The sequence below is a fragment of the Chlamydotis macqueenii genome, chromosome 10, assembly GCF_036417535.1.
Source record: "Chlamydotis macqueenii isolate bChlMac1 chromosome 10, bChlMac1.mat, whole genome shotgun sequence".
NCBI lineage: Eukaryota > Metazoa > Chordata > Aves > Otidiformes > Otididae > Chlamydotis > Chlamydotis macqueenii.
In genome coordinates, this window is record NC_141565.1 from 3,402,838 (window position 1) to 3,430,753 (window position 27,916).

The following is a 27,916-nucleotide window of genomic DNA, read 5'->3' on the forward strand; positions in this document are numbered from 1 at the left end:
CATTCCCCAAAGTCTCATCCTTATGAGACAGAAAATGCATACTAAGTTTGAAACTGAGATTATAAAGATTTGACTATAAGTCAATAATGTAAAGGGCTGTAACTCCTTTGGCATAGAAAAAAAAAAAAGAGATGCAGCCATTAAATGGATTGGCTTATTCCAAAACAGTGTGTAGGAACATACAGGTGAGCCGAACCCCCAAGAGAGGAGTGGGAGGACCTGACAGTGTGGCCTCAAAGAGCATTCAGAGATACAAAAGGGGACTAATCTGATTGTGTCCTCCATAAAATATCTCAAAAGTATATTACCAAAAACTTGTGGAAGGAGAACACGATTTTAAAAGCTTAAAGTTTGACCAGAAATAGGCCAGCAAAGACTGCTGAAAAAGTTTTCTAGAGAAGGCAGAGGAAGGGAAGACAGAATCCAAAGGTAAAGAGTCCATCTGAAGTCACAGAAACCTGGGTTTGCGTCTCATTAGAGACTGTGAGCAACCTGGGCGCAAGAGCTATGGGCTACAAAACCTGCCAGAACCTGGAAAGCTGAGCAAAAACGCAGGCGCTCAGCCTGTGCTGGACCTTTTGATGCACTTACTGAATTGCCAGCAATTTCAAAATTAGCCTGAGAAGCCTACTCTGCATTAGCAGTATTTAAATTCTATATAAGGCTTCAGAAAGAGAAAAATGAGAAAGCAAGGCATGGGATATTAAAAGGGAAGGGCATTATATGATAGAAAGGACTTGAACACACTTGTGCTAAAAGGGGAAGGTGAGAGAGGAGAGGAAGACATACAAGAGCAGGTTAAAGCACTTCAGGAAGACAGTAAGAAAGAAACTTCACTGTATCTGGCAGGATAAAATAATTTGGTTGACGTTATTAATCATGTAAATTTGGTGAAACCCAGAAATGGGGAAAGGAAAGAAAAGAAAAGAAAAAGGTCACAAATAGCCAGACAGCATCACCTAACAGATTACCAGGCTCATGTTCTGTTGGAAACTGGAATGCTTTTAAGGTCGTAACACCATTTCAGTATATGTTTCTCAGAATATCAACCAAATCTGGGCAAATACAGAGAGAAGCATCCAAGCACTGTGCAGCTAAAAAGCATATCTGTTTAAGATTTCAAACAGTATCGAGGAGATTCTTAAAAGTGCTTTGAATAGGATAATGATTATAATTACAAGCCATACAGTCTTAAGCTGCAGCATGGTAATTTTAAAATCAGAAAAAGGGTATTTAAAAAAAAAAAATCTGTGAACATCTGTATTCCTAACTAAGTCCCAACCTACAGCACATACCTTTCAGCTACTCATTTCAACCTACACATTCCTATTTTTAAGCTGAGAATACCTTGTGGCATTTAAATTCCCCAGGAAAATCTCATAACGCCCCCAGAGGTAATTTTTTTAGTCAGTCAAAGTGGTTTTGTCATCAGAAAGACAACAGTTCCCATGAAAACTTTCTATTTAACCGCTTTTTGTAAAGACATTTTTCCTTAGCTGTAACTCCAGCACTGATGTTATTAATGCAAATTGAGCAGCTCTAAGTTACAGCTTTTTCAATAATAGAGCTGGCCTCTTGTTACTAACATGATCAGTGATGCTGCTTATTTTATTAAATGTATTCAGTTGGGTAGGAAAAGGAAAAACAACAAAAAACTACTCAATAAATATCATAAACTCTCCTCCTTAACAAGATTTTTTAAAGCTGTAATATTTATTTTTACAAATTCCTTATTGTGTCATATCATTTGCTACAAAATGAGTCCAAAGATCAATTGCCAGTTACTGAAGTACCGATATTCCTTCCCAAAACCCTCTGTGTGACGACGCACCATCCCATGTTGAATCACTTCCAGTAAGGCCACTGGCTGGCAAAGCTCGTAGCGTCACTGCAGAGCCACAGCTAACAGCAACGGTGCAGAAATTACTAGAACTTCAAAAATGAAGCTTTCTGTCTTTCTCTCATACTCTCCAAGGACTCACTCAACTGTGAAAAACATTTTCTAGTCACTTGTAGTAAGTCATACTGCGTTCTCCAGAAACACGTTTGTTTCTGTGACCAGAAGAGATTTACTCACATGAGACATTTATACTACACACACTTCAGGTTTAGGGTGCTTGGATATTCACTAACAGCGATTTTTAGATACTTATTTCAAAACAATATTAGAATTCCTTGCTTTGTGATACATCAGTTAGTTATATAAGAACTCCAGCAGGGGGGGAAGAAAGGGGGAAAAAAAAAAGGACACTGTCCCTGTAGATTAGTTATATAACTGTCAGCTTTAGAGTTCAATATTAAATATTTACACAGTTTTGACATATTGATGCAAGGAAACAAATCTGTAAGCCCTGAAAGCATATATATTCACACATTCCTCAGCCTGATCACAAACATTTGTGAGCAGAGAAATGTTAATTAAAATACTCACTCAACTTCAAGAGATGCAATATGTCAAGCAAGATTCTTCCGACTGGCACCTCCAAGGAAATGCATGTTGTGAAGATCAGTCAGAAGGGTGGGCTCCACCAAAGCAAAGGCAACGGAAGGGAACCGGACCATACAACTATTTCTATAATGTTTCTATTATTTTTTTTCCTTACGTTGCCACTTAGAGAAAGCAGAGAAAGCCCAACATGGAAATTTTAATCACAAGTCCTGGTCTTAGGGACTGCAAGGGCAAACCTTGCCATCCGATTGCTATGGTTTTACTGCATATTGCTCAGAGCTAAGAATTTCTGGTAAATATAGCCACCTATTCAAAAAGTAAAACAGTTTTCAACTGTAAGAATCAGACCTTGACAGTTGTTCTCTGTGTTTATGAATAAGAATTCAAGTGCAGTTACTCAACAATGCTTCCAAGGTCATGCCCTAGCTGATTTTTACCTACGGAATTAGCACTTCTGGAGAATCTCTTCCTGGAAAATATGTGCAAAGATTTTAAATTTCACCCTAAAGTTCTCAATCTCATTACCTCATGTCCCCAGTTGACAGTTAAGTCGTGCTTGGCAACCTGGAAATCTATCTAATGAGCAATATCTAAAAGCAGCCCAGTTTTGTCAATGATTTACACATCTCTAATGAAGGGAAGATATCTATGGGGCTTATTTTTTTGCAGTCCAACACAGATTTGTAGAAACCAGATGTAGGTCACTTTACATTATGAAACAATTATTTAATTTGCAGGTCCCATATGACACAACGTGCACATTTTGCACTTTACAAGTTCTTAATGTGTTGTTACTGAAGCCAGCTCAAGTCTTAAACTTACATCATTCATCCGCATCACTGACATCTAGCGATGGACTTGCTCCCTGAGCACACTTCTTGCTGGTCAGCAATATAGAACTGACAGTTTTGATACTGTCAAGCAAAATCAGAGTGAAACCATTCTTTGGACAAATGCCTTACTCCCGAAAACTGATGTTCCACTTCATCTCATCTGTATTGTAGAAGTGATACATCTGGTTTTTTTTCTGAGTCCATGACACACGGAGTATCATTTCCATACTTCCTTTGGAATGATCTTTCTTGGGCAAAGAGTGATACCTAAATCGGGCTTTCCTTGCTGACTCAGAGAATCTGTGTATAAACCTATATTTTCTTTCTTGTTGCTTCTTTCAGAGACACCAAACGTATGGTATTTCCAGATCTGTATTTGCTGATTTCCACATTGCAATAAAAATAGCAATTGACAAAAAAACCAAACCAAACCAACCAGACAAAAAAAACAACTAAAACCCAACCAAACCACTGTTGGATGAGCAGAACCTCACTCGTTCCATTTCATTCAAAAGGTGATGGGTTCAAAGGAAACAGGAGGATGAGAAAGAGAGTCAGAAAGAAAGATAAATAGACTGTATACCCAGCCAGAAAAGCAGGAAGGTAAGAATCAAGAAGTCTGTAACAGGGAAGCTTCAGAAAAGACAGTATCTGCTAAAGAAAATTTTAATGCAACTTTGAATAATCTCAAAATTGGCCATTTGTAAACATTTTTTAATACAGTAAAAAACAAGACAGTCTATTACAAAATGACAAATGCAATATATTTGCATTAAGACACTTAGAACAATTACATTCACTTAAATACCTTTCCAGTAAATATATTTGCTGTGCAACCCGGTAAGAATTTGCAAGACAAGTGTTTTCACCCATCATAAAAAATACTTACCCCATCATAATAAACAATCATGAACAGCTTCAACGGCATCACTAAATATATGAGATAGTAAAAAAAAAGTCAAAAAAGACAAAATAATGAAATGAAATAATCAGTCTTCTCTTAAATTCTGTAAGTAATTAATTATTTAGGAGTTAATTGAGAGAAGTAGAGACCGTCAGTCAAAAACAAAGGTTCCCAATACAGGCTAATTTATTCCATAAAGCAGGAGCTTTGTCTATGCTAGGAAGGTCGTGCTGGGATAATTGTAAAAATGACCCTCTCTAGTAAAGATACAGCTTACAACAGCTTGTATATCTGTTACACAACCTGTAACTATTCCATAAAGAACATATACTTATTTTTATTTAACTGTCTCTATAGAGATATTGAAAACATTTAACTCAAATGTGAAAAATACTTCCATTTGTCAAAAACAATTTTTTCTGCTGTAACTTTTCATTTCAGTACAAATATCTATGTCCACAATGAAAGTTCTGGTTAAGCTCGAAGGTTTCTTTGTATTCATCCAGTATGTATAAAAACGGAGTTACAAAATTCTCCAAATTAAAGTCACTGTTCCAAGAACGCTGACCAGGCGTACATTTTCTTAATCTTAAACGCTCCTGCTTAGTCATTCAGTTTAGGCTCTTTTCACAGGGTTTTTCATGGAAAAAAGCTGAAAGATCTTGTTTCAGTTCCCGTGCAGAATAGAAATAGGTATCGGTGCTTTGCTGTGAAATCTGGTTTAGCGGCCAGCCTTGACGCCTCCACAGCTAAGGTTTCTGAGGATAACTCAGCTGATTTGACTATTTCAGAAAAGTGTTTCCGTTTAGACTGCATCAACAACAGGGCAAACCAACTTCCAGCACAAATAAGAGATTCCCTTTGGATGATATTTAAATGTTAGAACTTCGACAAAACTGAATGTAGAAGACAAACTCCGTTTGAAAGACATATGTACTAAATTGAATGAACAATGTAGGAGACTCTGAACACAGAGAACTGCATGAGGTTTGAATCACTTAACTGGAACACTAAGGTAAGTGGCACTGGCTGACTCAGAGTAAAATAAGGAGGGAAAGGAATGTCTTTTTTCATCATCACATACTGTCAGACCACGCTTCGAACAGGCTATTGTACCAATGCAAACAAAAAAAAATTACAAATAAAAATGTTAGGAAGACATTAGAATTTCTGTTAGCTTGATATTAATAGTGAAGTGGCTGTCCATACATTGACATTTATTCACTTGGATAAGTTTAATTAAGTTCGACTTAGAATTCTAACCTTGCTATTAAAAAATCTGCATAGGGAACACTGCAGCTACCGGGGTAAAGTTGTCTTAGAAGAGCCTTATTAAACACAAATGGTCCATTTAGGTCCTGAACACAGCGCTGAAGAAAAAAATATATATAATTTCGAGAAAATACTGTACATTTGGAGCTCCAACTATCCAGGCACTCTGTACAAACAGAAAGCTAAATATCGGAAAGCTAAAGCTGCAGTTAGTTTCTAAAAACAGGAAGATTGCTCTCATTTCTCATTTAGCAATCCCTGATGATTTCCAGTACTTCCTAAATACAGCTGGATGGAGAGGAGGAGTCAAGCATTTCCTCAGCTGCCACTCCCAACGCAGATCACTGAAAGCACCAGCAAACACACAAGTCCATGAAAATAAATAAATGCTTAACAGCAAACTGGCTATCATCAAGGCACTTGACTTTAAATAGACCTAAGAAAAACATTTAATATTGAACAACAAATTTTTAATAAATACATAACCAGGTTGAGAGCTGCCTTTCTTACTTATGCTTCATCTACTAACACCTTATAAAAAACACTCATTCTCTTTCTGTCTAAAACAGAATGATCAGAAGAGGAAATCATTGAAGAAGGTTTTTAGGGTGGCATCTGCCTGGCTAATGGATGCTTGTACTGTTCCATCAGTCTTTGATTGTGCTCTAATGTAAATAAAATGTACTTGCTTCCAAAAATATTCTCTTTTTTTTTTCTCCTTTTTTTTTTTGCTTTAAAACAAGATGTTCTAACCAAGATTATTTTAGAGAAAGACTGTATTTAACAGAAATGCTACCAAAAATTTGCAAGACATATTGAAAAAACTTGACTTTTCCTGGAAATCTGGACTGACATTTCATTGGGGTTTCTAAAAAAGTCAAACTGGAACACAGCATGAAGTTATGATTGCTGACTGAATTTATGATTGCTTCATATATCTAGATCATTTGAAGAGTAATTGTCAACTTTTTCCAACCTACAAGCCCCGCAGAGAGAGGTCACCAGAACTATTGATTTTAACAGGCCCCCTCAAGGTAATTCGTGGATTCCCAGAGGTCCAGAGTGGCTTGAAAGCCACTGACACAACTGAGTAGCTTAAGCAACCTAACACAGCTAGCAACTGCAAAACCAGAAAATTAAACCAGTGCTCTTCTGAGCTTACGCTACAGCGATGTGCCCTAGAGCCAGTTCTTGAAACACCTCATCCTCTTTTGATGCTTACTCCCTCACTCATCAGTCATATTCATGAGAACAAGAGAAAAAGGTGGAAAAAGATATGGAAGATGTATGGACCTCAGCCACAAAAGCAGCTCATAAACTCCAGAGTTTATCCCTTTCATCAGATTTCTCACATGCATTACTTTGTGCTATAAAGCATTAACAGGTGAAAAATCATGTCAGTAAAAGCTTAAACATTATATCGTAATGTCTTGCACCAGAAGGCATTAAAAAGGTCTGTCAATGGCAGGGAACAGTGTGGCCCTATAAAGGATGTTTTACAGTGCAAATCTACGTACTAAGGAAACTTGTCTCTGGGCCATATTTTTCAGTTTAGTTTCATCCCAAAGGATGGGATGAAATCCCATCTGAAGGCACATCCAGTTTGTGCACTCCCCGAAAGCACACTGCAATGTGAACCACGGCTTATTAACTGGGGACAAACAGGAGACGTCATTTGTGAAGTATACTCTGGATCCAAACAAAAATGTTCATTGTAGATACACTCAAAGCAAGCTAAAGCTGCATGTAATTAGAACAACCTCCTTTTAGAACATACATTCAATATATTTTACATATTAATTTTGGTTTCAACTCATCTAGTTTTTAAGATTCTAAAAGTTTATGCATACCTATCTGAAACAAGGTGAGCAGTATATCCCAGAGGGAAAAGGCTGAACTCCTTATGACATAAATTGGAATCCCAAACACCCACTTGTCTCTGCTTTGTTCCTGAAGGTGGGGTTCAGCCGGCTATGGCCTTGTTCTATTCTCTGTCTGTTTAAGCCTTAAAAAACCCCTCAAGTGCATCTGCGTAGATTAGAGAGATTTTAAGATTCTTTTCCCCAGGTCCCAGCTCAATACCAGATCACACATGGGTGTGTACATACTTTCTGTTGAGGTTTAGATATTTTATCGGCCTGTTTTATTGTTACTGGTTTCCCCTGCCTCTGCCCCAGAAAAAAAGCAGCAAAGTGCTATACATCTGCCCAGTCATCACAGTTCTGGTGTTCAAAAGGTATACACAGTCATCTGTGCTTAAACATTTTTGTGCAGATAACGATTTCTAATCCAAACCCACCGACAGACACGAACCGTAAGCACAGGCAGGCTCCGGGTTTTCAGTTTGTTTGAACTCACGCAGGCTAGTTGGAAACAGCACCCTCCTTCTGCAAAACAGCCCTATAACCTGATCCAAACATAATTTGATTTAAAAAACATCACATATTAAACAGATTTTGCAATTTGAAGAATATTTGATATTTTAAAGCTGCTAAATTAGAAGTGATTTTTTCTTTCACAGTTGAATAAGAAAACTCCCAGTATTCCTGTGTTTCATATTGTTTTATTTTATAAGCTGTTAGTGCTAACTTTTGAACAGCAAAGATGTTTTCAAAGTTTCTGGGTTTTCATTGGAGGAGTTCTAATTTTTTTTTTAAACACTAAGTAAATAATTTTAAGATAATATTTTGGGGCCCTTTGTCAAATTCAGTGCGACACTTGTATTCCTTTGTATTATTGACATGGTTTTCAAATTTCAAATTCCTGTTGAAAACCAGGAGTAAGTTCCCATAAAGAGCTATACCTTGGTATTTGTAATCAAGTTGTCTTCAAGTAGACAAAATATGACTGGAGATATGACAAATTGCTCTTCACATCCGTGTAAAAATATAACAAGGCCACAATGTGTTTAAATTCTTTCAAAAGACATTTAGGTTATAGACCACGAATAACTGTCTCACCGCATGGACACTTAGACAAATTATCTAGGAAAGATGCAGAATTTCCATTTCCTTTTAGGGCCTTTTAGAAATAATTATGATAAATTTCTGTCAAGAGTGGCTTAAGTATTGTTGATAGTGCTTTTGAGCATGGGGACAGACTAACCGGCCTCCAAGATCCGCTCAAGTAGGTTTTCTCATATCCTGCCTCTTCTTGTTTGCTTTCAGATGCGGAGATCAGGCTGCAGATAAACCGGGACAGGGAGGAGCAGGGACGGCAGCACTCTCTAATTCATATATCCAGCACTGCGCTCCTAATACAGGGGGTGCCGGGGAGCTTAAAGTAAATACAACTTTGCTGCTCTGCATAGGATGAAAACAAGGCCAGCAAGGCTTGTTCTCTCTGTTTCAGTGACAGTCCCCCTGCCTCTCGCTGGGCGTAGGGGATGATGCTTAGGTGGTCCTGGGCACCACCTCCCCAGCGGTCCCTGGCTGCAGGCTGCTCAGCACCTCTGTATAAACCCACAGAGCCAGGCAAGACAAGATGATGTCACCTCCCAAAATCCACACCAGCAGCCCACATGGATCTGCATAAATACTCCAGTGTAGCCAGGTTTGTTACTCTTGCACAACCCAGCAGAGAGGCACGGAAGGAGGCTGCTGTGCCACTGTCAGCTTTGTGCTCTCCCCTTACTGGGACATCTGGAGCACAGGGGTACGGAACTCCAGGGAGGCTCTGCAGGCTCAGTTTATGTCCCGGCAGGTTTGTCAGCTACAGCTGAACACCAGCAGCCAGGCTCCATCTGGATCTGTAAACAAGCCACCAAACCGTCCTCGCATCATGCTCTCCATGATCCCATTCCACCTGGCCAATTCATCTAGTTTGGAGCCCTAAAACTCAATTTTTCCCATCTTTTGAATCTAGAAAACAACATAAGAAGAAAATTGTTTCAGAAATGAAGTACTGTATCCAGGTAATGACAACTCAAATGTGCACAATTTTCTCCTCACAAAAACAGCCTTATGCAAGTATTGGAAGACAGTAAGATAATTTCCATGCATGAGAGTTTGAACACACGTAACAGCTGGACACTCCAACCGGTTCTGTTCTCTGCTCCTGGATACTTAGACCTGTGACAATGAAGTACGATTTAGGGCAGGAGTTAAAAAGCAAGATACTTTCTTAAGCAAATTCTTAAAGGAACTAATCTATTTAAGAAAACAGATTGGGGTAATGTCACTAGAAGCCATATGCTGTTTCACCTCATCCTGTCTTTGGGAGGAAGGAGGTTAAGTGCTGGGGTTCTGGCAGAACAAGTTGGTTTTAAGAGGGCAAATGCATCTGTTTCTCCTGTTTTCCAGGATGCCAGCTGCTTCCTCCTTTGTACCGACAGACGGTTTAGACTGGTTTACGAAGTCCTTTGGGAATGTCATCGTTTAATTTTTATGAAGAATGATGTAAGTATTTGAGTGTCTGCAACAACACTCCTCAAAAGTTGTGTTCTGATAACTCTGAAATTAATCTACACTTTGAGATTAATCTATGTCATATAAATATGTCATTTTCTAATAGCCACACTTCTATTGCCTCAGCTTCTCTGGCAAATTCTCCTCCTTGGACAGCACAATAAAAGCCTCTCTAGTGCAGTACCAGCTGGATCAGTGTTATTTATTTAGCAGCAAAGATGATAAGGGATTCCTACTAGGACATACCAGCTTTTAAGGCTGCATTGCCCTCACACCCCCTTATATATGACCGGTTTTTCCATTGATTTAGTATTTCTCAGTGCCTGAAGAACATTATGTAACACACTCTATATGGACTTATGGAATAATATACACACTTTAGGTTTTTAAGGTCAAAACAAAATCATTTGAAAGCACTCTGAGACAAACGGAGAGGTGTGTGGAATTCCAAATCTGTTCTAATTAAGGGCTTCTAATTAAGAATTGAAACTCTCTGAAGAGGGTTTCATAATCTGAAGATTACGTTGCACTGTACAAATGGTTGACAGTCCTGCAAAATCAAAAGCAATGCTTACAGCCTGCAAATAGTACCCATAAAGAAGGGCAGCTGGATTCCCCCACTGTGCCCACGGGTGATCAGTGGGCACAGACAGAATTACAAGACAGGTCAGCTGTTCCCTGGACCTTTGGAGATATGCAAGAGATTTGAAGATGTTTACTAATTACTGCTGTTTCAGCATCTGCAACAAAATTCTGAAAATATTTGTATTGCAATTGTGCAGGGATGCTGAGCTGGTTTCCTTTTTACTGACATAGTTGATGAAGCAGGGTGCAAGTTAAGATTAAAATCACTGAGAAGTACTAAAATGAATGAAATTTAGCTCATTTTTTAAAAAGGCCTCAAATTTCTACAATACATTTTGCATTATGGAAAGGACTTAAAGAGATAATGGATTTTCAATATATCAAAAATATTACTTGGTGACATTTTTAAAATACAAAGTGCACAGAAATAGGTTGTGGAATCAGTTTTTCATCTTAATGTTGGCCTCATAATCGGGAAGGCTGGCAAAAGACTCATACCTGTTTGTTGCTATATTCCGTTGTGATTTTAGGAGATTTGTAAAATAACTTTAATGATGGCCTTACAAACTAGATTTTTATGCTGCCTACATTTATGTATGTTTAATGCAATCTATGTTATCACATGTAAAATGCTTTTAAAGGAAAGATTAAGATCTAAAATTGCCACCAAGAACAGAGAATTGACTTTGTTCAGGTGACTCATTTCTGACATTTCTGATTCTTGCACTCATTAATCAAATATATTGAGTGTATATTAATAAAACCCAGGGGGAGAGATTTTTAGAGACAGGGAGACATATGCAACCCTTTCCTGTGGCAATCTTTGTGTCCTAGGATCTTGAGTTGGCCCTGTAAGTCTGGCAAAGGACTTAAAAAAATAATGTGCTTCATGAACCATGTGAGTGGCCCTAGTGAATTAAAATGCTACGGAAAATGTATGATGAAATTTCGGATGTGGACTGTAAGAGTAAAAACAAGGTAAAAATTGATAAATGTGGCATTAAAACATTTAGTTTATATTTAATTATACTCATTGCATCTCACTAGGAAGTAAATAAACTGAATTTCTCAGAGGATGGCTCAAGATTTTCATGTGGTTATTTATCTCAGGTTACTTTTAATGAAGTTTAATTAAATTTGGTAAAGTGCCTCAATAATTAGTGGTTTTACTTTCTTTAACTTTTTTGAAAAAAACTGCTTATCTCCCAAGGTCATGTAAGCAAAAGGGGCACACAAGTATTTCTTGTTTAAATTAAATTTGGAGCCATGCACAGGTTTGCTAGTGCCCATTTCTGGTGTTAAGGCAATACAAATGATCAACAGTAATAAAGATCAAAACAATAAACCCCGTATGTTTACATTTGGCAGAACTGATTGTACTCTACGGCAGGATTTACTAACAGTGAGTTCTATTTCCAAGGCCAGATGAGATGGCGGTGCTCCCGCAGAGCTAATCCTGCTATTTGGTTTATCTCCAACGTTTGCTTCCTGCCCGAACAACACCTGTGTGTTTCTCCTGCGCCAATATGTGTTTGCGTACACAGGAATCTATTTCAAGGCTTCCCCAGCAGGCATTCTGTATATTTATACAATTTAAGAATAAGCTGATTTCATTAGAAAAAAAAAGCAAGATTTCTAGAACTCCCAGAGAAAAACAGATCAATCTACTAAGCCATTACCCTTCTTGGAAAGAGAACATACGAAGTTTATGATCTGGGCAAATACAGAATAATTAACAAATTGTTAACAGGACCTTAGAGCTACACTAGAAAGGTGGGGTATTTCTTTAACTTTGTTTTCAAGATAGAGTTTTGCCTTGGGAAAGTCTGAAAGGATTTCTTTTTTACCCCACTAAGCTGCAAAGAACTGTACACTTGAAAACAGACACCACGCCCGCAGCCTGACGCAGAACACCAGGCTACTTTTTCCCCCTTTTGCAATCCACAAAGAAATAGAATTCAAGGAAGAAAAGTTAAAAGGTTTGTTGTCACGTAAACAGTAAATCATTGTCAGGTGTTGACATCTGTGTTTTTTGCAACTGGGTAATAAGAGTCACATGTGATACAAGGCCTGAAGATAGCAACACGGGGGAGGATTCCAGCAGGCTCTGAAATTGCCAGTGAAGGTATCAGCAGAAGACTGAAAATTCTCTGAAAAATTTTCACCAGTTCAGTAAGGGTATAGCTGGGGGGTGCACCGAACGTGGCCAATGCTGTGATTTGCTCTGGATTGCAGGGCAGACGGTATGAAGATCACTGCAGAACGGGACAGAAGAATTGCAAATTGCCATTGAGTCATTCCTGCAAGAACAACCGACTGTTTCAGCAGAGATCTAACAGGAAGGAGTCAAAAAAAAAAAAAAGTGGGACATTCCTGCAGATCTACAGCCCCAATGAGACAGGTATCTGGGAGCAACTGAGAGGAGCACTGCCATTTCTCACTCCCATGGTGGGTTCTGAGTCCAAGCTCTCTTTCCCAAAGGATGTTTCATTTCCTCCAGCAATGTAATGGTTTGAGACCACAGTCCAGGTACTCAATCTTATGAAGCTGCTCTTTCTATTCACATATTGTCTTTTGACACTTCTTTACAAACTGTATACAAAAATTATTTCATCATACACTAATATTCAAAGACAAATATCTCAAATTTAGTCTGGGACTAACTCTAACCTACATAACAGAAAAAATGAAGCCAGGATCTCATATATTCATTCAACCCTCTTTACGCGTCATATGCTCACTATCCTGTTGCTCAGGGAACAGAGTCTGTGATCTGTTAACCCAGGACACGGGATTTTTTTTCTGAGGAACAGAGTATTTTTAACCTACGTAAGTCATACCCCTATGTGATCATCACTGTAGCAAAGACTACATCTGCACCGGGAATTTTTTCTCAAAATACTTTGGCTAAAATGCAGCAGCAGTTTTCCACGTTTTTGAAAGCGTGGAAAAATGAATTTGCATGGATCAGTAATGAGAGCAGTAAGTGCCACAGGGCTGACAATAATTTATGCAGAAGTTCCCAATTGCTCCTAATGGCCTGTCAGATGGTAAAAGGGAATGCAAAGCAGATCGTAAAAACAACTCCAGCATAGCTTCTGAGAACAAAATTCTTGAAACTTTCACTCTTGCTTAGAAATACAAAAATACAGGGACTGAAGTGGCTTCTGGAGGCGCAATAAAAGAAAACTACGCTATTATCTGGTAACTCCAGTTGATCAGATTTTGTGATTGCAGCAGAAAATGAAATAATGTTTTCCAAGATTCACCCATACCTTAAATGAAGAATTATAGTAGAACAAAAACTTCATGTAGTATCCACAACAGAGTACTGCTTCTTCCAGTTAAGATTGCTTGAGAAACGTCGCTACTGATACTTCAAAACCGCAGAGATGTCAACTGTTTCCAGTAGTGTAAACGGAATGCAACTCAGAAGATAATAATCCACTTACTTTTCTGAAGACAATACCAAACTGTGCTATAGATGTTTGTAAATGCAATCGTGCTACAGTTAAAGGACTTAAACTTGGCAATGTATCAACATTCATAGCTTAAAATGGGAAATAGTAGCCAATCTAAAAATACACGTAGAAAATGAAGTTTTGAGCTTGTAACTGCTCAACAGAGTAAAACGCACTAACCTACGTACATTAGACTATACCCTTAGACAAGGTTCCTGAAGCAATTAATGCACTGTAATATTTTTGGATGTGTAGATTTTATCATGCATTCTTTCTTCAAAAGCCTCAGCAGAAAAAATAGTTTGCTCTTAAATTGCAGAAGCCATTTAACTGCTAATTCTGATAGAGCTTCAAAAATGTCGTAGTTCAGCCCCAACGGGGACCAGACTACGCAGTCTCTCTCTCACTCCCCCCACTCTCTGAGAGAATAGGAGGAGATTTGACAAACAAAACAAAACCAGGAAAAAAAAAAAAAAAACAAACACGCGGGTTGAGATTGAACAAAAAGTAAATTTAACAGTAATGACAGAAGAAAACAATAGAGTGATGGAACACAAATACAGTATAATAGCTCACAACAGATCTCCACATCCAGTCTCTTCCAACTAGGAGGGCCTCCCTTCAGCACCCTCCTCACTTATATACTGAGCATGATGTCAGATGGGATGGAATAGCCCTTTGGCTAATTTGGGTAAATTAACCCCAGCTGTTAGCTAATTAGTTAACTATCCCAGCCATAGGGGCTACCAGCTTCAGTTCTCCACCCAGCTCAGGTAAATATTAACTCTATCCTGGCCAGAACCAGGACAAAAAATTACAGTAGGTATCAAATGTCCGAAAAGAGTTATACCTATTATAAAAAATAAAGGTAACTTCAACTTATTAAATTAACTAATAAGGTCATTGGCAGATAAGTGTTTAGGATATGTGAAAGGGAGATATAAATACATTAGATATAAAGGCAGTGTATACGTACACTTGATTAAAAAAATATGCAAGGTGGTGTTTCCCTGGCACTATGTCTGAAAGTCTCTTATTTTCATGTTACTGTCCCTTATTCCTACAAAGAAAGGCTGTCACTTTTAGAGGGTCACAACTTTCCAAGTTAGTGCTAAGCAACAAGCAAACGAAATCTTGTAAGGCAGCACTGTGTCAATAAAAAATGCTGAAAGAAAACAACTGGCCAGTTCGAAACATTCTGTAAAATTTTACTTCCGTTACTCGTTCATATTTGAGCTTTCATGTAAAGTTAGTATTTTTTTTAAATGCTGAATATCAAAATGTCCAGCTGAGAGAAATTCAGTTTTTCATCCCTCTTTGGTGGCTGCTAATGAACTTGTACTACAGCACCACCATCGATTATTCCTCTTTTAGGAATAGGAAAAAAAAAAAAAGAAAAAAATTAAGAATGCATCATCTAGAAAGAGAAGTTTTTTCCAGTGAAGCTGATGATTCGCTAGTCAGCCCACGGACCAAGCTTCAGCGGCTGTGAGCAGACACCACAGCCACCACCCACACTGCTACCATGAAGAGATCGAGGGGAGATCTGAGCATCATGGACCGGCACTGCCTCTCACCCCACAACGGCATCATCCAGCGGGCCAGACCGCAGAACTGCTAAGTTCATCCAGAAAATCTCTGAGAAACTTCTGAAGTACACTGTGGAGGAGTCAGGCACATCGGGCAAATTCAAGAGGGGACAGCTAGCAAGAAATGCCAGTTCCCCTTCCTAACTGCGGGCTGTATTTTCAGAATAAAATATATTCTTTTCAAGGAAAAAAAATTAAAACTTTCAAATAAATGTACATTTCAATGAATTATTTTCATTCTGGGAAGAGTCAGAAAAGGAACATACAGATTTTCACACTTCCCAAAGAACATTTGTCACTCATCCCAGACACTGGGTGGGGCTTCCCGATTACACCCCACGGGCAGTATCACCTTCAGATGATCAGAAAAACGTCAGAAAAACGAGACCAGGCGTAATGAGATTGCTGCGAGGACGTTACATATTATATGATCTTTTTTTTGCACATTGTCACATTGTCCACAACAGCAATGCACAGATGGATCAATCTAAAGCAATGTGTAAGGAGTATGAGATTCAGAGAGGTAAGCAGACGTTTCACAAGACAAAAAGCATACGAGCTGCTGCCCTCTCGAAGAAATACAGTCTCCTCAGACAGGCCCATGTTTGCTCTGAATCCAGGTTCACGTTCAGTTCCAGAAATAGTTAAAATTGTTCAGTATGTTGTCTTAAGTGTAGGCAAAATAGCATCTTTTGTTTCTTCAGAAAAAGTTGATTTGAATTTTACTCAACGTTAGCCTCCAAATAATTTTATTTTATAACTGGTTACTGAAGGTTATGCAAAACCATCAAATCAGTTTCAAGTATGACTACAGCCCACTTCACCAATGGCAAAATCAAGCATAATACATCCATTTTTCAATGTTTAGGACTCCTTAAAAAGAACACCTACCAATAAACCATAGGTATTCTCGGCAGCAATTTGTAATGTACTAATTCTAAAATGAAAGAGAATCTTCTGCATTTATACAACTTCTCCACGGAAGACTTCAAAAAACCATAAGGACCTTTGCAATGTGTTCAAAAAGTTGAATTAAAGATATTCACTAACTTAATTTATTCTCCCACTGTAAAACATGGCAAAACCTTCAAGGAGAAGAATTCTAAAAACAGAAGGAAAACAGTGACCACTGAATAAAATACTGTGCTGTGGGAAAACACAAACACTTTTTCCCAGGCTGTGCTGCCGAGCTTTTCAGACTACCTCAGAATCTCAGATGTGTCATACCTTCCCATGGGAAAAGAAACACTTTAAATGCACCATCAAAATAAGAATAATAATAACTTAAAAAACCCCATCATCTGATGACATACCTCTCCTCTTCCTAAAACCTGTAACCATCCTAATTTCAAAATTTCTTTCCCATCACATAAATTTAAAAAAAATAAGGGAGTAGTCTGTACGTTTATGCCTAATAAAAATGTTTGCAGAACTAAATTCTAATTTTGTAAAACATCGTTCATGGCTTACAACATCCCCAAGGTATTCGACTATGTCCAGTTATATGAGGTAATTACAATAAATAATGTTTTCTTCAGTTAAAAAACAAATTAATCCTTTCCCTTTTCATGCCTAAATCAGACACTTGCTGAATCAATAGTCACATACTCAAAATTCAGGAAGAAAGCACCAAAAGATTCCTGATTACATATAAAGGATTAAAAAATAATAAATATGATACAAGGCCTATGCATAGCTACGTGCTTATTCTGCTTGTGAATGGCAAAGGCAGAAGGAAGGGTCTTCAAGGAAAGTGGCCAAAGGAAACTGAAGCGAATGTAAAAAGCATTTCAAGGCTATATTTAGAGCAGACATTCTTCATACATTTGCCAAGCTATTCACGTCATTTCACACAGCATGTTTTATCCAGCTTTATAAGTCTATGAGAGAGCAGGGGGGGAAAAAAAACCTGCATCAGTTGCCAGAAATGGAAATCTTGCATTTATGTAGAGGAACGAATATTTTAAGCATGTGAATTCAAGAGTACTTTCCAAAGGGGTCAAAAGCGGGCAGAGTGTTAAAACTTTCTACAGATATCACAGGAGGATTCTGCAGAATACAGTTTATAAGCAACATGACTTAGCCTCTAATTCTCCCTTTTGAGCCAGGCTCACTAGCCTCAGCTGTATCACCAAAATTACTAAAATTAGTGACTTTCACTCAGTTCAAGTCTTCAGCTGGTGTAAGATAGCTGAAGACTTGCCCATGTTCATGTAGAGAGGAGACAACAGTTACATAAGCAATCACATATCTCTCCTCTATAATGCAGTAAACAACCACCTAAAAAGAATAAACAAACACCAAACACAAGCTCAAAGGTGAAAACAGAAACAAAACCACTCCAGTTTTACAAGAATATGAGGATTTTTCTTTAACCCATTTAGCACACGTCACGAGGTTCAGCTATTTGCATGCAGAAATGTCAAGCACACAAGAAATATGTCAGTACCAGATGTAACGGTAACAGGAACAAATCACAGGGAAATTTCCTGTTAGTGACCTTCTGAAGGGTGGGGATGGAATTAATTTACAATATAAGACTGATCGTACTTATACAAATGACTTCCATAAAAAGTTTTTACCTTCATTCCCTTCTCCAGGTGGCTGATAAAACGAAAGCCCCAAAGATATGATGGCTGCAATTTCCAAGATTATAAGAGTCACGTCCTGCAATGCTTCCCAGACTAGCTGTAAGAATGTTTTTGGCTTCTTTGGAGGTATAAAATTTTTTCCAAAAATAAGCTTTCTTTTTTCTAGGTCTGCAGCAGTGCCAGCTAATCCTGTAAATAAAATACAACAAAATAAATTAAAATTGCAGTGAAATAGAAAATGCTCACTTATATCTGCATTCCTATAAATTATTTCTCCAAGAACAACTACAAGCTGTACCACCTATGGCTTCTGAAAAGAGATAAAGCACAAACGAATTCCACTTGAGATGAAGCTGGTATAGCTGTTGCAGTTTTTGGTAATACCAGTAGAAGCAGCACACATATCTTCATTCTGACCCCAAGGTTGACGCCCTCAGAGCATAAATCAATAAAGCATATCTTGTTCTACTTCAAAGCAGCCTCTCTTGCTGCGTACATACTGCCACACAATTGCTGGAATGAACGCCATCAAATTTTCGTTAAGTGAAAAAAGACAGCCAAAGTCACAGGTTAGATATGCAAAGTAAGTAAAAAGGGAACAATATGGTTCCTTAAATTGACATTAAAATGCATGTATTTCACATGAGACTTCAACTTAAGAACATTTCAACTCAAGGATACAGTGTAAGAACGTGTGGCTGAATTGAACAACCCACTTAGGTGTGGTTTTTCCTATTTTTTAATTATATTAATGTATGCATGACTAACACCTTTTCGGGGGGGGGGGAAGGAAGCCCAAAAAAAAAGACTTGCAAGTGTTAGGGGAGAATAACTGTGCGCACACACCACTCTCAGTAGCATGAAGAACTGCAATAAAACAAGTGGTTACATCTATCTGCCACATAATATTTGATATCAGTTGGAACATTTTCAAAACTGTAGGTTTTTAATCTGATCAGCAACATAAAATTATTCATGCTTATTCACCCTAACGTGACACAACGAAAATACTGCGATTGAGAGTTGACCTCGGAGGAACACAAAGGTGCCTGCAAGAGAGCAAGAGGAAACGACGGATCCTACTCTGTAACAATTCCTCTTCTCATGCAGTTTAGGGTAAGTTCTTGCCTCCCCCAACGTGTATCAGCCTCTGCGGGGTACTTCAGGAACAGAAAGCCCTATTAACAGCACCTTCAAGATGGCATGCAAAACAAGGCAGGACCCTAGTGTGCTAACGGTACTCAGCTTTGTGTCAGGTCCATTCAGGACAGGTGCGACGTCCCTAGCAGCACGCATGTGCCAGTAAGTCACCCCACCGATGAAAGCACTGGGCCCAAGTGTAATTTCCTCCAGAAGAAAGTGATGCTTTTCTGAACATATCAATCCTGCCACAGTATGGGCAAAGATGTTGACTCACCTTTCACTCAAGGTATATAATTACAGCTGTCGTGTAGCTTCTGGCTCTTGGTTAACTCATCAAACTTTCATTTCACCTTCAGCTTCTAAGTAATACTATCCTTCTCTCCCGGATAAAGGCATTCTGTAGTTATTATTACCTCACTTCATTTAATTTTCAGTACCTAGTGCTTAGTGACACTGTAACAGACAGGTTCCAGCTATTATGAAGTGCGTCTATGCTATTCTTCGTGATTCAAACAATAACATGTTAAACCTCTCTGCTCCTCCGTGAGCTGCCAGTGAGCTTCAGCGTGGGCTAAACACTTTCCCCAATGAAAGGGCTATGAGCTATTTGTGTAGTTCCCCTTTCGAGGGCCAATGCAGATCACAGAACTTAGGACAACACACGTGAGACATCAGGGGAGTCTCTCACCACTGATGGGGTCTGACATAGGGACAAGCTTTTAGCAGACGCCAGACAAATGCAGCTTGATGAGCTTTCGGAGGGCTGCAAAGCCCTTCAATACAAGGAAGGATTTACACTAAAAATGGCATGCACGATTTGCACTAGGTCCCCAAAACACAACCTACTCCAAATACAGTGATGACTTCATACATAAAGGTGAAAGTGCATTGATCTTGGTAAGGATTTTTGGTAGAGATGTTTGTATAATGCATCCACAAGCAGCAACACAAAACTCTGAAACAGAAACAACTCAAAAGCACATTGGAAAGTTGTCCTGGTTTTGTGTAGTTTGGGGGGCTACAGTGGCAGCTTCTGTAGGAAACTGCTGGAAGTTGTTTCCCCTTTGTCCGGTGGACTCGGCTGGGCCCAGGGCAGACCTGCTGCTGGCCAGGGCTGAGCCGATTGGTGACAGTGATAATGTCTCTGTGATAAGGTATTTAAGAAGGGGAAACACACAAAAAAAAAAATTAAAAGAAGATGTGAAGACACTGAGTGGGGGCAGAGAGGTGGAGGCGTGAGCCTTGTGGGCCTTGCACCCCTCACCCTCTGGCCTCCCGCCGGGCGGCGACTGGGCCCCACGGAGGAGCAGAGATCCCCCTGCAGCCTGGGGAGCCCACGGAGGAGCAGAGATCCCCCCGCAGCCCGGGGAGGACCCCACACCGGGGCAGGCGGGTGCCTGAAGGCGGCTGTGGCCCGTGGAGGCCCCGCTGGGGCAGCCGTTCTGGAGGGGCTGCACCCCGTGGAAGAGATGACCCACGCCGGAGCAGTTTCACGAAGGACTGCAGCCCGTGGGAGGGACCCCACGCTGGAGCAGGGAAGGAATGCGAGGAGTTCTTCCCCCGACCATGAAGCAGTGGTGTAAAACAACGCATGATGAACTGACCGCAACCCCCATTCCCTCTTCCCCCCTGTGCTGCTCGGGGAGACGGGAGGAGGTAGAGAGAGATGGAAATTGTTTTTATTCTCTCTCATTATCCTGCTTTGATTTTATTACTAATAAATCAAAATAGTTTCCCCAAGTCACATCTATTTTGCCCATAACGATAACGTCAATGATCTCTCCCTGTCCTTATCTCAGACCTTGAGGTTTTTGTTATATTATCCCTCCTCCATTCTCTTGGAGGGTGGAGGAGTGAGAGACTGTGTAGCTTGGTCCTGAGTGGGGCTAACCTATGACAAAAGTGGAAGGAAGAGATGTCTGAAAAACACCTCTTTTCCAACACAGAACATATGTGCACAGCGATGGGCCAGCTCCAGCAGGTAAGTAGATGACCGGGTACAACAGCACGAAAGGGATGGCTGAAATAGTACAGGAAGTAGCTGCAGTATTTTTCAACAACCCTAATTATATTTACTTAGACATGATGAATTCACAACTTTGAAGTCAAGCTATATACTTTACTGTCAGGAGGCCATAAAAAGTGTACATATCCTGTCCTATGTTAACTGATCATAACGCACATATGTATACGCGTGCATACTCTGCAGCCTGCAAAGCAAGAAAGAGAAACTGGAACTCAAAGAGCTGCTTGTTCTCCAAGACAAACATTGTTCATTTAGACACCACAGAAATTTGGAAACCATAACGCTGAGGACTAGACTGAGCAAAAAGCATCTGTCACTGTTACCTTTCAGAGTATAGTCTAAGTAATCTATATTGCAATTTAGACATAAATTTTATTTAATTGTACTCTTTCATTTTTTTGTAATAAATATTATCTTCCTTAAGACTCATAAATAGACAAGGGTAAACCATGTGTGTGATTTTATTGTTTTCTCTAAGTCTATGTCTTGCTGAAATTGCTCACCAAGTCAGTATCACCTAAAAAAAAAAGAGTATATATATTAAAATTATATAATTAATATATTATATATATTATATTATATATAAATTATATAATAAATATATAAAAAATTTTAATTACAAAATTTATTTCCTTGTAAATCATTTAGAAATATTGGAAAATGAAAATCCATGCTCAGTTCAAACCAAAAGGTTTCCTTTCTCCTCATATCTGCTCATCACTCAAAAAACCTGTTCAGCAAAATTTTGGGGATACCCCCCCCAGTGAATGCCAGAAACTAATGAACTCCTCTATTTAGAGAGAGAAAGAAAGGAAAGGAAGAATGAAGAAATCCACAGACTAACTGATGTAATCACATCGTAACAGTCCTAAGCACTACTGTAGCGATAAGGTCGGAAAGGGACAATAAAATACATAAAGAAGCCAAAGGTGTACAGAGGTACAGCTGAGGGCAATGTGACTGAGAATGTGAGGCAATGTCAGACGTTTATTTTGCAAAAGCTTCCATAAATTGTCCGTGCTATTTGCAGCAGAATGTATAAAGAGGGTACTCCTTATCTTTTTCAAACAATCGGCTTTATTCAGAAACATTCTTTTAAATAGTCCTGAAGGTGTTTTGAGCAAGCCTAACTTTGTTGCTTGAAGAGGCTTAGAGGTCACTCACGCTTTCTGTGGCGCTGGCAGATCTGCGGGATGCTGCTTCCCAGCTAGCGCGTGCCGACAGGCAGTGCGGATGGTAAAAAAACGTCAATTAGCACAGCAAGGTCTGGAAGTGGACATCTGTCCTCACCACTACACTTAACCAGGAGATGGCCTTCCTGCTGCTAGATTTTTTGATGGTGGCTTTTTTTTGTGTATTACACATACTGACTTCATTACTAGTCCTCAATAATTTTTTATTTCTCGTCTGTCCCTTGAGCCCCATGACAATAATGAAAGAGCACTGCAAATGAAAGTAATCTGAAGTATCATTTCTATATGAAGATACAAAACATCTAAGGAAGTGAAAAAAAACCAGTGGGGACTAAAAAAAATGAATGGAAATAACAGTTCAATTTGACTCCAGACTTCATATGGTACTGGCAAAAGACGCAGCCTTCCGTCTTATATCCTGTATGACAGTAAGCCCCAGACTGGCTGGGTTTACGTTCATTTGTCCACACAAGCAGGAATATATATATTTTTAAATGCTTTTCTCTATCGAAGCAGTGCAATAATTCTTTGCTTGACCCAAGTGTTTTAGAATGATTATGCAGATTTGGGTTAAATTTATATACAAACAGTATAGACAGGTTTAGGGAATACTGTGAAAATTTATTACTTATGCTTCCAATACTTGAATGATTCTCAAGGTTTCAGCTCCAAAAAATTTTCCCCAAAATTTATTTGAAACTTGTGAGAGAATTAAAGTGATTGCAGAGAAAACATTTTCTACCATGTTGTGCAGTATATTAAACGCATTTCTGATTTCATAATATAAGGAAAAAACGGCTCCAGGTTTGAGATAAGGACGGGGAGAAATCCTTAAAATTACCGTCATGGGCAAAACAGACTCGACTTGGGGAAAATTATTCATTTATTACTAAAACCAGCAGGATAATGAGACAGGGAACAAGATAACCTCCCCCCCAGCCCTCCCTCTTCCCAGGCTTAACGTTATCTCTACCACCTTCCGCCTCCCCCGAGTGGCACAGGGGGGAAGAGGGAATGGGGGTTGCAGTCAGTTCATTACGCGTTGTTTTATGCCGCTCCTTCCTCCTCGGAGGAAGAACTCCTCGCATTCCTCCCCTGCTCCAGCATGGGGTCCCTCCCACGGGCCGCAGTCCTTCGTGAAACTGCTCCAGCATGGGTCATCTCTTCCACGGGGTGCAGCCCCTCCAGAACGGTTGCCCCAGCGGGGCCTCCACGGGCCACAGCCGCCTTCAGGAACCCGCCTGCCCCGGCGTGGGGTCCTCCCCAGGCTGCGGGGGGATCTCTGCTCCTCCGTGGGCTCCCCGGGCTGCGGGGGGATCTCTGCTCCTCCGTGGGCTCCCCGGGCTGCAGGGGCACAGCCGGCCTCGCCATGGGCTGCACCACGGGCTGCAGGGGAATTCTGGCCAGGAGCCGCAATACTGCTCCCCCTCCTTCTGCACTGCCCTTGGCGTCTGCAGCCGTTCCTCTCACAGAAATCCTTCACAACAGGCAGGCAGACGCCTCTCAGGGTCTCTTCACATCTCATCTCCTCTCCACTTCTCTCAGCCGGGCCGGGCCGAGTCGGGCCCAGTCGCCGCCCGGCGGGAGGCCAGAGGGTGAGGGGTGCAAGGCCCACAAGGCTCGCGCCTCCCCCTCTCTGCCCCTGCTCAGCTCCTTCACACCTTCTCTACTTTTTTTTCTGTTTTCCCCTTCTTAAATACGTTATGGCAGAGGCGTTATCATGGAACATTCTGCTACCAATTGGCTCAGCCCTGGCCAGCAGCAGGTCCACCCTGGGCCCGGCCGAGTCTGCTGGACAAAGGGGAAACAACTTCCAGCAGCTTCCTACACAAGCTGCCCCCACAGCCCCCTCACTAAACAAAACCAGAACAGCCACTTAATGAGTTTTCTCTGTTCCTTATCTACATCTGTCAGTTAGTGCATGCTGAATATAAAACCATCATTTCAATTAATACTTCCTGGAAAATTGTGTTTCTCTGACAGTCATCTCCACTGCAACCAAATGGAGCATGACAAACAGAGAACGATTTTGATGATGCAAAAATAGCAACAGCACATCATTACTAAAGCAAAAAGTAAAAAACCCCATAAAATTTTTAAGAGAATGTTTCATGACTCAAAGAATGGAGAATTTACATTTGCACTAATTGTGCAAATAAACCATTCATTACTGTAAACAATGTAATTTTAAAATCACAGCATATATAACTCCAAATGAAAAAAAAAATTGTTCAGCAGGGAAAGTAAAGGCTTCACAGTGCTGCTGAACTGCTACTGAAATTAGCACATGGAGGTAAACCCACTATTTTGGTTAGTGAACTCTAATGATGATTAGATACCGCACGCATGAATTCCTCCCATCAGAACACAGACCTGTATTTCATCTCAGCAGCTCCTATCACCCTAGCCTCAAACTCTTCTCAAACGATGAGCATTCCTAGCATCACATTATCTAGGTCTTCACAGAAACTAAAAAGTAAAACACCACAAAGTATCATCTTGACAGTTATTTCATTTTTGTTGTCTTGTCTCACCAATTCATTTATTTCGCATTTAACTACGACACAACCCCTGCCATGACTACTGCTACGTAACGCTTCAGTACAACCTGCCCAGGTCCACCAGCTTCCACAGCTCTCGCAGATTCTCCGAACTTCATAATGTGAATGAGAAATATTAGCCCAGTTACTGATGTTGTAACATAAAAAATTCAAACCCACAATCTCATTCAGCATTTTTAGTGGGATTTTACTCTCTGGCTTTGGAAGCAAATTTCTGAAAAAGCCAGAAGTGACAGCAGGCCTAATTTTCTTCCACTTCTCCCACTTCAGTGTTATCTATCTAGAGACTGAACAAGCTGCAAAAGTCAAATTTTCAACTCAAATGAATCGCTAGGAACTAACAGATTTTGTTTCAGAGATCTTCTTAGGAAACTGACCCTACCTAAGAAATTGGGGAAGGCAGGGAGACAGGCACAGTAAACTGTGATGACTGTTAAGGTTTTGATGAAACGCTAAGGGAACTCTATTTTGTCCCTTATCTATAATGACATCATCAAGCACTCTATGATGTAATACAGCATAAGTCTTCATTAGGTCATGAAGTCTTCATGACACTTGTTTGAAGGGTATCCAAGTAAAAAACACCTGCTTTGGTACTAGGTATGCCACAAAAATACACATTGCATTAAACTACGCGTTTTGCTGACACAGGATGATTTTTTCCAAGCTAAAACAAACACCAAAGATGCGAAACACAAAGTGAAAGTATTCACACCTAGAACGGATGCCTGTGTCACCTCCTAGTTTTATCATGTATGCTGCTTGAAAAAATTTTAGATGCAGTACATTGATATTCTGTTTAGGTCATATTAAAATAAAATCAGTTGAGAGAATCCAGTCCATCAGTAGGAGAGTGTAATGAGAGCATTTACTAGTTCCAGCAAGAGGAATTTGAATTTCACTAGTGAAAATTCAACAAATAATAATTTCCTTCTAATCTCAGCACAACAAAGCCGTCTGTAAAGTGCAATGAATCTCATTACCTGTTTTCATGAATATCACTTGCTTACATTTGTTGACATAAATTTTAAGAAATTTGTCTAAAAATCAAAAGCCTTTGGAATTACAAATCATCTAGCACGCATTCTGTAAGCTTCACGTGGCTGGTGCTGCTATTTCGAGAAGTCCGTTTGGCAGCTCTGCCGACAGGCTCCTGCAGGATTTCAAACCTCCCTGAGCCAAACGCTTTACAGCTAGATCTAACTAGCCAGTGTACAGAAAAGAGGAGCGCAGAAGTGGCAGAACCAGGAAACAAATACATGTCTAAATCCATCACTTTTTAAAAAATAAAGTATCTGAGGAGCTTAACATTCTTTCTTCTAGACTGGTGCATCTAAATGTCAATGTTAGGAACAGCTACACAACAACTTGCATTGCTACAATGGTTTTGATCTCTCAGTCTCTTTCTAGACGCAGAAATGCATCAGCATCTCTATCTCAATTTTATGAGGCAGTGAAAGGCTGAGTTTCTTGCCCCAGATAGTTTGGTGGCAGTTCAGGGGAGTAAATTCCCATCTCCTGGGACTCCTCATTTTCCCTCAGCTTCAAGATCCCATGCAGGATTTATTACTGCCAAGAAGCACTGAATGCCCCATGACACGTTTCATTCATGTCCTCATCTAGCCATTTTGGATTTATTTCTTCTATCGCCTTCCAATTTCTTGTTAAAGTAAAATTGCTCTGAAAAGAAGTCATTAACCAGGAACAAATAATTTACGTTTCTGTGCAGTGCATGACCGTAAGGCGGTATCAAGGCAACAGACGAGACATCAAATATTAAAGGCCAGATATGCATCGTAACAGGTGACTAATATTTTTCTTGCCTAAACAGACAACAAAAAGCTTTCTGCAAAGGCTGGTAACAAAGCATTCAACAAGAGCTGAAGGTTCAGTATGAAGAAAGAGGAATTAGGATTTCTTTTTTACTGCTGTCAGTGGGAGTACAGCTGCTGAGAGGGAAGATAATCATCCCACCAGAAACCATTTCTTCAGCTCTTACTTCACTCAATAATCATGACACTATTTACATAGATCTCATCTCCTGTCCCGCAGGCTCCTGGAGATGTTTTTCTTCTGCTCAATAAAGTCATTACAGATTCAGGGCTGCAATACTAATAAATTCTAATAATCTGGCATGTATATCCACCATCCAGCTCCCACCCATTACCAACCAGATAATAAAAAGTCATTAAAAATTCCTTGTTACACTATATATGAACAGTAGTGCAGGAGCAGTGCAGATCTTCACCCAGCGTTAAGAGACAGTTAACGTGAGAGTTACGGAAGGTCTTCACTGCCGCTCAGACAACCAGCTCCAAGCCAGCGGGATACCCCGCAGATGCTGGGTACTTTGAGTTTGCTCAGCATCCCAAATCCTCAGCAGTTTACTGATACCAGGGCTTTCTGGAAGAGAGAGAGAAGGAGCCGGGGAAGGGAATGGTTTCTTTCTCCCATCCTCCCTTTCCAGGCAGTCAAAGACCTGAGACAGTTTCTTCAGCCTTCTTTTTTTCTGGTTATTTAAACAAAGCTAGGACTTCACCCCCACAGAAGGTAACATCATGATTTAGACAAATGCCTTCTGCACGGGCTTACATATTATCCACAAAGCTCACATGTCCTATTGAAACACAGACGTGTAAGGTGGGACCATGTCAATGAAGCTGACAGAGAGTATGAGGGAAACAGTATCAAAACCACGCTGTTACAATGCTGAGTTATAATATGATTGTTCCATACAATGTGAAAGCTTTTTCTTCCCCTTAATATTTAAATCAAATCAAGCATCCCTGACTACAGCTTAGGACACACTCGCTGTGTAGGCTCAGGCTTAGAAAGCACTAATACATGAATCGGGTAACGACAAGGAAGAGCAACCATGTAAGTTTAATGGATGAGGTCCAAGG

The 27,916-nt window shown here is 39.9% G+C and overlaps 1 protein-coding gene across 16 annotated transcripts in view; it reads right to left on the bottom strand.

Annotated features, from left to right (window-relative positions):
- Positions 1 to 27,916, bottom strand: part of ATP2B2 (ATPase plasma membrane Ca2+ transporting 2) — a 441,468-nt gene that overhangs the window by 106,263 nt on the left and 307,289 nt on the right. For all 16 annotated transcript variants that reach the window (XM_086755389.1, XM_086755390.1, XM_086755403.1 and 13 more), the window contains one exon: positions 18,082 to 18,279. In XM_086755389.1, the coding sequence (XP_086611515.1) occupies positions 18,082 to 18,279 (198 nt within the window). The remainder of the gene's footprint in view (positions 1 to 18,081; positions 18,280 to 27,916) is intronic.